The 12047-nt window shown below is 36.3% G+C and overlaps 1 protein-coding gene across 1 annotated transcript in view; it reads right to left on the bottom strand.

Annotated features, from left to right (window-relative positions):
* Positions 1–3872: 3872 nt before the first annotated feature.
* LOC120632720 overlaps positions 3873–12047 on the bottom strand; it is a 37279-nt gene continuing 29104 nt past the window's right edge. The window contains exon 2 of the mRNA XM_039902699.1: positions 3873–4950. Coding sequence (XP_039758633.1) covers positions 3961–4947 — 987 coding nt within the window. The 5' untranslated portion in view covers positions 4948–4950 and the 3' untranslated portion in view covers positions 3873–3960. The remainder of the gene's footprint in view (positions 4951–12047) is intronic.

Here is a 12047-nt window from a genome sequence, read left to right as displayed (position 1 = left end):
ATGGCAACTAAGACGAATCAACCAATCAAGTAGCCACTAGAAAGAGACAAAAAACATTGGTTTGAGACTGGTACATCCGTTCAACTTCTTTTGTCTTGTTTCATAACGTCTTAATGAGATGAAAGTAAATTTTTTCGAATGAAATGCGTGTAAGTGTAACAAAGAATTTAGACTCTTTACTATAGTAAACGGTTGACTGAATAGAAGTTTTTTATGCGGTCAACACGTTTTTATTTACGATTCTAATACGTACCGCTAACGCTACTAAGGTTTGGAACGCTCTTTTGCTATCGATGGTTTCTGCACCATAAATCATGAATGCCCTCAAGGCAACAGTGAATAAGCATTTTAGACTTTTAACTTAGACCTCATAGGTTGCTTCCCTTGTTTTCTATCCGGCATGATAGGTAATCTTGACGATTATCCTATCAAGTATTTAAAAAATAATGTAAATCGCTGATGACTATTAATCTTTTTTTAATTACTTTATTAAATTAATGTATTATTTACTTTAAATATTGTTTTCTTTTTGTTAGTATTCGTAGTCATTGAATTCGTGGTAATTGATTGTTTAACTAAGTTAAATTTCATTTGAATGCGTATAAACAGCATTTGTGGTGAAAGCTAATGCTAAAACTTCTTACATGTGAACTCAGACAAGTTTATTTGAAGGAAGCAAGACCGCTCAACCTATTGATACAAATTTGTATGTTGATACGAGCAACAATGATGTGGTAGGTTCTGTTGGTTATATTGCCAGCATTGGAGTAATAGTATTTGTTAGCCTGTATAAATGTCAATTTGCTGTCAAACTTCTGTAAGGTTGGTAATTGTTCAGAATACGAACTGAGTTCAATCGCTTCCGGGCATTTTACCACTGCCCTACAACAAAAAGAAGAAGAAGAATAATTTTTCATCTTAAGATTTTATTGTTTTTAAGCTACTTGATACTGGCAAAGTACATTGTGCTATTTTGGCACTACGAAAAGCCATAAATCAAAAGTAGAAGAAGAAGAAGGTAGTCACAGACAATTAATAAAGTCTAAATAAAAACTATTATTAAAAATCAATGGATCAATGGCAAATGGCAAGGATTTATTTTATTGAAAATTGCAACGCGCCGTTGACTGGAAAGGACTGATAAATGCAAAAATATTTATTGTCAGTCTTTCTAGACCAGCGTGCTTCGTAAAATTTTTAGTTTAGTCTCAATTTACTTGTATTTATTGCAACTAAAATTTAACATAAGTTTCTCAATTAAGTAGGTTATATTGTTCTGGGTGGCTTCGGCCGTGGCTAGTTACCAACTGACCGACAAAGTCGTACCATCTTAGACTGCATTACAATTCATCGTACCCACCACCAGGTGTGATTGCAGTCCAAGGTTAACTTGTAGTGGAATAAAAAACTAATAAATTTATTTAATGGAAGGATCAACTCTATCCTCTTATTATAAAATGATTTTGAAACAGCAAATCAATTTGTCTTCATTTGCAACGTAGACCGACTGTCAAACTGCTTAAACATGGTCGAGCACTTTCCCGCGAATTATTAAATTCAAGCTTTTGCCCACGACTTCGCGTTTGTTTTTGTTTTTCCTCGAGGATCAGTTTATTTGAGAGTTGTGTGGCAGTAGCCCTAAAAATAGTCGAATGCGTTGGGTAAACAATGTTTACTGGAGTCAGTACTGGATAGGACCACGTTGGAGGTTTAAAGAAACGTTTTCTGCGTCTATCACCAACAATGAAAAGTAACGGTTAATTTAAAGAGAACATGGCCCTCTTAGTTCACTCAAATAAAGTTACAAATGTAATTATTTTGTAAAGAAAAAATAAATTAAAGTATAATCGAAGAACATTTTTTAGTTGGGTATTCTTTGAAAAGAACTTTATCAAGTAAATGTATCTCTCAAAAGAACTGTTTTGTTTAGGTGCTGTAAACTCGCAATAACTTCTAAATTAAAAGTCCGATTGGAATGAATTAAAATACCTATATTTTACTGCTATGCCCTTGATGATAAAACTATTTATTTGAATAACAAATAATTGTGTGCTATTAATGTAAACCACTTTTGTCTCTACTGGCGATTTATTAAAGTTTTAGAACACAAAATCTGCTATTGCGACCTAACTAAACCTACTTATGGTAACCTAAACTATGGTAGTTATATATATTTCCTTGCGGACTTCTTTGTAGGTAATAATGAGTACTCATACATAATTCTTATGTATCATAGATAGTTTTCTCAGCGCACGAAATATTAGGTTATATTCATTACGTCATCTTTGGGTGCAAAATCACTGTCATGCAATCAATCTTACTACAATTTTACGAATTAAAGCACGGCCGATGTGCGAAGTGGGCAGCGACCCTGCTTTCTGATTCCAAGGATGTGGGTTCGATTCCAACATCTGGAAAATGTTTGTCTGATGTACATGAATGTTTTTCAGTGTCTGGGTATCAGTTATCATGGTAACCATAACACAAGGTTTCTTTGGGACTAGATGGCGATGTCTGTTAGTTTCTGTTGATTTGTGCGAGCATCGCGCAAAAACTATTGAGCGGATTTGAATCCAACTTGGCACATTTATAGCTGATAATATATATACTGATAGGGTTAAAATAAAAGATACTTTTCATCTCGCAAAACAATAGGGTTTCTCGGTATATTTTTATTGATTCTACTTCATAACGCCGCATTACCTAAACATTTGTCCAAATTTCCTGAAATTCTAGTCAATATTATTGTAGAGGATAAAACTCCTCAGCGGGCAACAGCGAACCCCCCACTTAAGACTTAAAGAAACATTAGGGATACTACACACATGCCGGCCATGACGGGATTTAATAAAAGAAACGGCCAAGTGTGAGCACGACTCCCGCACTGATGGTTATGCAGGTGCGAAGATGATCGAACTCTGCACTCTGAAAGAGAGTAGCTCTTACCACTAAGCTATGACCGCACGCACGCACACAGAATTAGGAGTAATAAAACAACATAAAAATATTTAAATTTTTACAGATTATTAAATGTAAAGATGATTGAAAGCTATATATAATTAATACTATTACATCACAAATATTTTCAGCTACTCGTAACATTTTTTATAATATTTATTAATATTGGATTTATCTTAATTACTGACTAGAATACAATGGTATTACAAACAAAGAGATCATATTCTTACAGCGAATTAAGTACTATAATAAAGATTGAAAATGTTGATTAGGTACCTATTTAGATTAATTAATTATTTTCAGCAGAACGTTCTTAATAAGTCAAAAAAATTAGGTACCCTTTTTTATACGTCGTACATCAATTATTGTGAGTAAGTACCTAAATATTCTTGTGAAATGATAAAAAAAATAAGTTTTTTTTTAACTTTTGTAACTTTTTTGAATGCTAGAATATTAAATGAATATATAATAATAGAAAAGTAAATGACTAGAAATTTTGGAATGTATCTAGTTCCTATACGATTAATAAGGATTAAAAAAAACAGCTTCTAATAGGAGATAGGTGAAGTAGTTCCATTAAATCTTTTACTGCTCCGAATTCATCAGCAGGGCTAGCACAGGCAGGATAAATTATATCTCCGGAAAAGGGATATAATTAACTTGTCCATCGGCTAAAGTACGGGAACGTGAATAGGATATAACAGGAAATTATTTGTTGTAGAGTTACTACAAACAGACTGACTTGACGTTTCAAAAGTTGTAAACTGGGCCTACTTGAAATAAATGAATTTTGAATTTTTGAATATTAGTTCCACTTGTGCGTCAGTGCTCTGAGAGTTGATAAAGCTGTGGGAGAATATACATTTTTATCCTTTCCCCGGGACATAATTGTCTTCTGCCCATGCTAGCCGCGCAGTGGGAGATATTATTTTAGGTGCTAGTAATTATTCAAAGATTTCACATTTAACATCGAAATAGAGATATAATTTTATTAATGTTACTCTAATCCATTATGTCATCCTCTATATCTGAAGATTCCTTGGCGTCGTCATTTTGGTCTTTGGAATCCTCCTTCTGTTCCATAGCATGCAAATTTTCATAAACGCATTTCAGATTCCTCATTATGTACGACGTACCGTTAGGTTTCCCCAAAAACCTGTTACTCCGCTCGAAATATTTCTCAGGCCCCTCTGTTTGGCTATTTGACCTCACGGGAACTGAAAAAGCTGACAAGTGTCTAGGTTTCATTCCTAGATCTTTGCTTAGCCGTTTTTCCAAATTAGAATCGTCAATTATTGATCTTTGTTCCTGATTTAAGTTTACTTCCATAGCCTCTGCTCTCTTTCTGTCATAAATGTGTCCGGAAACGCGAAGGTCAATAAAGAAATTCAATGGATCGACTCCAAACTGAGGGTTGTAAAGAGGCGGGTACCACATAGGAGGTGGAGGTGGCAAGATCAAGTTTGAAGAAGGTACATTGCTGGGTTCGACGGAATTCCTTCCGGTACAAGGTGCTGGCTTCGGAAGCTCCTCTGTGCCTACATCAACAAAAGTAGATTGGCGGCCAGGTGGGCTAGGACTGCCCTGTTTTGGTGGCTCAGGCTTTGGTGACAGCCTAGGAGGCGATTGTTCACATGCTCGTGGTTTTTCAACTGTTAGCTCAAGAGGAACTTCAGGGCGTACTTCTGGCTCCTTCTTCTCTTCTTGCTTTGGCCAATCACGTCTCCATTCTTCGTTCTCAGCGAAGTATTTGTGCGAGCGGCGTTTGAAGCGGCGATGGTAATGCGGAGGCCGGCAGCCATGCCGAGCGTTGACGAATGATCTCAGCATCTCGCTGAAGAAGAATGCGTGTGGCTGGAGTGGTAGAGCACTGTAGAGGTACGGAGGCGTCGCAGCGAGCAGCCTGGATACGAGCTCGGTGTTACGCAGTTCTCGGATGTGCGGTTTGGCGGTACCCTCCACGGGTTTTTCATCTTGAACTGTACCCATGCCCTGAGAACAAAGACAAAATTTAGTTTAACAAACAATATAGAAAGTCACCGTCTTCGTCCAAAATAAAGCAGACCCAAGAGTTTTACGCCCGACGCGCGACGCGACGTTTCAGAAGATAGATTGAATGTTAGCTAGTGATACTAATGTACAGTAAAAAGTAGAAAAAATAATCTAGATAAACTAGATCCTAAATTCAACATGCCATCTGAATATTAACTAGATTGATCATATTAATTTCGGGAGTTAAACATTATCTATCAAAATAAAGCAAAAATCAAAGACTTTTGTGTAACAGATAGAAAACAGATAGATGAATCGCCGCGCCGCTCCGCTCTCATTCTCTAGGGTGTTTTCTAATGCACCGAATCTAACATACGTTAAAATTACCTACTTATTAAAACATGTTTACCTATATCTTATTTTTATCTAGGGGTTTCAATTATTTTTTATGAAGTATCTAAGAACTAAGTACATAAAGTAAATATAAACACGCAATACAAAGTAAGTAATTTGATGCACATTCTATCTGTGTTGAGTTGCGAAGCGACACTTCAGGCGGTGATTATCCCGATTCGCACCCCTATCACGAACAATGCACTTTCAATATTCCACGAGGGCTACCATAATACAAATGGAACCGACGTTACAACTGTATAAAATATCTACATATATATATAATAGATTTAGGCCTTACGTTTTGTACGTACAAAGTAAAATTTGTTTCGCTCCGGAACTTCGTATTTGTTGAAATATCCAAGGTTCAGTAAATAAACTAAAAGTTTATAATATTGAGAAGCGGTGTTGGCCTAGTGGATAGAGTTTCGGCGTCTCTTTCGGAAGAGACAAAGTTCAAATCCCGGCACGCAACTCCAACGTTTCGGAGTTGTGTGCGTTTTAATTTAAGCAATCAAATTATCAAGCAAGTGATAATTTAGTGTACAAAATAAATTGTTAATTAAAAATCGTATAACTTTTTCCATGGGGCTTTATTGTTTCAAGTTTTCCCCATACTTTTTCAATTATTAATATTAATATTAAGTAATGTGAAAAAATAATATTGTGTGATATTTTGTTTCAAGCGCCGTTGCCCTTATAACTATTTTCGGCATTGTATAAAAATTATAATTGATAAAAAACTCCTTCGATTTTTGGATCTTTGACCAAAATTACTTACAAAATTTATATATTTTTTTTTGTTTCTAGCAAAAAATTCAAAATTCATTCATTTAATGAATTAACACGTTCATAGAACTTGTTCACTATATAACCTTGGCATAACCCTTCTCATTCTTACCGGAAACCCGTGCCCCGTAGTTGGCTGATAATGGCTTGATATCATCAGGCTCTCATCATCATCATATCGACCCATTACCGGCCCACTATAGCACGGGTCCCACGCTGGCCCAGTGCGGATTGGTGGGCTCCACATACCTTAGAGAACATTATGTAGATCTCTCAGGCATGCAAGTTTCTTTACGATGTTTTGCTTTACCATCGAAGCAAGTGATATTGTAATTACTTAAAACGCACATAACTTAGAAAAGCATGCTGCGTGCGTGCCGGGATTCTGGGAATTGGGCTGGGATTCGTGCTGGGATTCGAATTCGGCCCCTGGAAAGTGAAATCGACCTGGAAATGGCCTGGTTCGGCAGTTTAAATATAAATCAAATCTGCAACGTTATCCTTTTCTGAAAGAGAAGCAGAATATATCTTCTATCTATATATGTAAAAGAGAGAGTGTGTGGGTATGTTCCGTAGAGGCTCCGAAACTGCTGGACCGATTTCAATGAAACTTTCAGGAAATCTCCGGATTGACCTGGCGAGTAATCCTGTAAAGTTTGGTGACGATCGGAGCACTCCTATTTTTGAACTGTCAAACTGTCAAATACAGCTTTTATTTACTATGATGATATTCTACTGTTGGGTGTACATGGGTGTAGATAATGTAAGAAGAAAATAGAAGAGAATGAATACGGAGAAAAATAAATGATTTAATATATTATGAGACTTAAGTTAAAAATTTAATGATGTAAGTTTATTTTTTAAATAAAATAAAGCAAAATCTAGCCCGGCGAAGCGGGCTGGGTACGCTAGTGTAAAATAAAAGAGCTTGAAAAACATCTATTAAGTCCCCGTGTACTTGTCGGTTAGTCTGTCGACATCGATTTTTCAGCTCAGCGCTGTTTTATTGCCAATATTCGAATGATGGGCGCTGCTTCCTACATCCGCATTCTAATAGCTTCGGATTTGTGTCGCTTTTGAATTTCCTCATTCCTGTATCGGTTCATTTTGTGAGGAGTTTGCAAAAAGAATTGTAAATGTTGATGTTTATTTAGTGTACGCTTTTATAACATGACGATTCCGAAGGTAATGCTGGCATTGCCGATGCTTAAGTTTAAAAAGTAAATGTGTTAAAACACGTTTCGTTACGGATTCCTATACAATTGATGAATTTATTGAAGACAAGGTTTGGAACACAGCTCCGCTCTCAACTCCCGCAAGATACAAAAATGATTGTAAATGTAGATGTTGGAAAAGAGCAACTACTGAGTTTCTTGCCGGCCTTTTCAAAGTAGAATCTGCTTTCCGAACCGGTGGTAGACTATATTTGACTTTTCAAAAGTGCTCATAAAGTAGGCCTACTTGAAATAAATGAATTTTATAAAACAAGTTTTAGCAGCGGTTTCGCACACGTTGTACTGAAAAGTAGGTACATTCCTCATCATCACCCAAAGGCTATGGTGATGAGGGCACAGTTCTATACTGTTTCTATCCAGCTTTTGACGATCTCTTTGGAACACCTTCGAGCGAAATGGTTTTATAAGTTGGATGTCTCGGGTTCGATGTCCGAAAAGGGAATTTGGGAATTCATGATTTCTGAATTTTATCTGGTCTGCACTACCTCTTAGTTACAAACAAAGTAACTACGACGTTACACCAATGAAAAGTTTGTATGGGAACTTAATCCGCTGTAATAATGGAAACCGCTGGTATCTCATAAAGCTGTTAAATAAAGCCCCAGAAGCATATTGGTATTTTAAATTGTAATAAGCTGATTAAGTTTTAGAGCAAAGATATTTTGTCTAGCATGAGGTTTAGGACGATATCTCATCCCCAAACAGATTCCGTCGCATAATTGAAACTGTAACAAAAGACCGCACCTACCTATATTATCGTCAGCGAGTATATTAATAAAGGATCCCTCGATGATTGGAATTAAATGTCACATTACCATATCGCTGAACGAGCCGCGATGAAAGCGATACAGCGGGTTTATTCGACAATGGCCGAAGAGGGGATGTGATCAGAGCAGGATTATAACTGAACACCCCCAAACAACTTTTAATATTTCGTGTTTACATTGTAGGTAGGAAAACTACACACAAATTCAATTTAGCGTGGATAAAGAAGTTACCTTCTAACATCTTTGCTCTGCATCAGCTGGTGATTAATTTTACAAATAGGTACGCTGTCAGTTATCTGAGTGATCCAAGTACTTAAAATTACGTAACTATACAAGCGCTGTACGACGTCCATTAAGACGGTAACTAATGTTATTAATATACTATCCATACTAATATTATAAAAGCATGAGTGTGTCTATTGTTTATTTATTTGCTTGTTTGTTTGTCGACTTTGTTTCCTAACCTGGAAGAGGAGGCCTGCGGAACATTAATAGGCTAAGGATGATGATACGTTTGTTAACTATTTTAAATAAGAATGTTTATATGTTTTATTTACCAACAGATCAATGAAGTGCTATCATTTTTTACCTAAAGATAGTTTATGGTTTGGAGAGTAACCTATGCTACATTTTATTTTGTTGATTGGCTAAAGCGCAATTTTGCAATTCTCCTCATGCTGAAATTTAGTTTTGAGTAAATATAAATAAATATACTACGACAATACACACATCGCCATCTAGCCCCAAAGTATGCGTAGCTTGTGTTATGGGCACTAAGATGCCTGATGAATATTTTTATGAATTATATACATAAATACTTAGAAAATACATATAAACACCCAGACACTGAAAAACATTCATGCTCATCACACAAACATAATACCTATAATAAAATGAATGCACACAAATTGGGATTTCTAACAGATACAGGGAAGTCAACATTGCTTTCCTTTTGAGTTCACTCAGACGGCATTAAAACAAAGCCATCCTATAGATAAAGATCATTTGTGTAGAAAAACACCTCAGCAATCCCTAGCTACGGGCCTGGACATGTTCACAATAAATTCAGAGTGGCGTATCTCTATTCAAACAGTTGATACGAGCGTGAAGCGGGAATCGGGATGGAATCTTACGTACGCGACGGTGGGCAAACATGACGGCGCGGCGCCTCCCTCGGGAAGGGTGGTAGGTTCAGCGATTGAAGGCGTAGAGTTTTTCATTTAGGATATTTTTATCAAGTTAGTACGTAATTTAAATAACGGGTTTTTTTTACCGTTTTCACTAAACCTAGGAATGGCTTTAATCGGATGCCTAGTGATTTAGGTGATTCCAAGAAAAAACAAAAAATCACGAACTCTTTTGTGATGTTTAACGACATAAGGCAGCGTCTAAAGTTTGGGGGATCGTTAAGTATAGGGGGTATCGTAACCTGCCTGAAAATAATCTTAAAATTCGTATTTTTTTTTAATAATATCATATCACCTTAAATCCTTACGAAAAATGAAAAATATGATAATACAAACACATAATAATTTTGTGGCAAGAACGATAAACACGTTAGGTTATATGAGTTCAATATGTATGCCTAAGAATCTTCTTTGATTAGGTGTTACGAGTATTTACTCAAGCATTGCCTTGACCGTCGTTAGTGAAAACGGGCATAAGACATAAACCCTAGGATAACGTAAGCGAGGAAAGCCTTTGGAAATACCTAAGAGTTTTTTTTTTTTTTTTTTTTTTATTTTATAAATCTGCAATCAGTCGCGAGACTATAATCAGATGTGCTGGGTGAGTTATTGGCATTTACAGACGAGGGAGCCATCGCTCAACCGTCCGTCAATTGTCGAGCACATCAGCTCGTTTTAGGCGTTTCATACGTGGAGCTACTAATAGTGAGCTAGCAAGATGGTTGGGGTGTTTAGCTAGGCGTTCTTTGTGTTTTTTACAGAACCTGCCGATTTCCTCAAATACCGTTGGCATTTCGAGATACTGATGAATCTCGTCGTTGCGTGCGAACCAGGGAGCATCAGTGATTACCCGTAGAATTTTGTTTCGTACCTAAGAGTATGTAAGTCAAAACGTCATGTCAATTACTCAGTTATATAAAGCGAGCTTCTTGCCGACGGTAGACTCAATACAAAAAGTGCTTATCTAAGCTTACTTTAAATAAATGAATTTTGATTTTAATTTTCGAAGGAAGAGTATTAAAATATGGATAAATATTATAAGATTATAAGAATTGGCTCGAAACAAAATAAGTACAAACTCATTCCGAAAATACGAGTACAAAAACATGTAGTTCAAGTGTTTAATGACAACACACAATAGATGTATGACTTTTCTACAACTTGCAAGTTCGCAGCTGAAATAATATTGAAAACGGATCACGGATTCGTACAAGATACGCTTTTACAACATGATTCCTAAGGTACTTCTGGACCTACCAATACATATTGGTAGGTCCAGAATATATATACATATTCTCGGTAGAATCTGCTTTCCGAACTTACTTGTACTTAACGTTTTAAAAGTGCTTAAAAATTGGCCTACTCGAAATAAATGAATTTTGTAATTTTGAACTTTTGAATTTGGTAGGTACCAGGCATCCAGATGGTTATAGATGACGTTTTCAGAATACTCCCCATTATATAATCCATCGAAAACGCAGATCGGCTGATAGCTTAGGCCAATAATATTTGGCATTTAAATTTAGCTTACGGGCGAGAATAAATTATATAGCATTCTAAACCAGAAAATCTTTAAAACAATTGTAGAAAAAAACAACATCAATATTACTAACACCGTTAAATCCTCGGATTACCTAATTTACGGGACAAATTAATTATGCATTATACTGCCTGTGCATTGGAATATCACTTCTATTTCAAACCTTATTGTCAAATAATTAGAGATTATGGAACGGAGTTTTTGATTATTAACAAGGATATTTCAACGGTATATTGGCAATAGATAGGATTTATTATATTGCATTAAAAAACGAAAGTGTTCCTATTAGTGAAAGTAGCATTGCCCCCAACACTCTCACCAACGTTGGAAGTTGGCCATTCTGTGTCTATTTTTGCAATATTGCTGCAGTGTGCATTCGTATCAACCCATTATCGGGCCACTATAGGGAAAGGATCCCTCAGAATGATAAGGGAAGAATATAATCCCTCGAACTCAGTCCACTCGAAAGGGAGGCCGAAGTTATAACCACCAGGCTATTACCGCTACCAAGAGATGGATGAACGAAACTACACTTTATTTTCATTAATAAAAAAAATGATAGGCACCCAATGTCAATTTCTATATCGGAAATCTCTTCATTCGCCATACCAAGAGTACACTAATACTATCTTCAACGTATAGATGCCCAGCACAATTTCCGACCAAAGTTGGTACCAAGCCGTGATAGATAGGTTAGGACTTCAGCTTTACTTCCAGGGGGGCGAGTTAGAACACCAGTACGCACCTTTTACTTATGCCTAATATAAACAGTTTTAACGTCTGTCTATTTGTCAATAACTAGTTTGCAAGGCGGATATGCTGAGAAGAGCTCGGCAAACCAATTCAAAATCATTGTTCTACTGCTAACTTATGAAAAACTAAATAAAAAGAATAAGTACCATTTAGGTCCTTGTCACTCAATTAGCGCGAAAACATCAAAGAACTCTAAAAGTAAAGCATAGGTAGTTCTGAAAGGTGATGCCGCTTAATTACGTGAAGCTCTTGTTGAATGAAATTGTAGTATTTTCAATGAGCAGGTTCATAAAAGAAAACTCGCAAATCGACGCATCTCATTGCGTAGTCTAGGCACGCTGAGTGTTTTCCTTTACCCTTAATCGTTATCATTATCAATCTATTTAAAATCCCACGGCTGGGCACAATTATTATCTATACACAAACATTTGTA

The sequence above is a fragment of the Pararge aegeria genome, chromosome 20 (assembly GCF_905163445.1).
Source record: "Pararge aegeria chromosome 20, ilParAegt1.1, whole genome shotgun sequence".
NCBI lineage: Eukaryota > Metazoa > Arthropoda > Insecta > Lepidoptera > Nymphalidae > Pararge > Pararge aegeria.
This window is presented reverse-complemented; position numbering and strand designations above follow the sequence as displayed.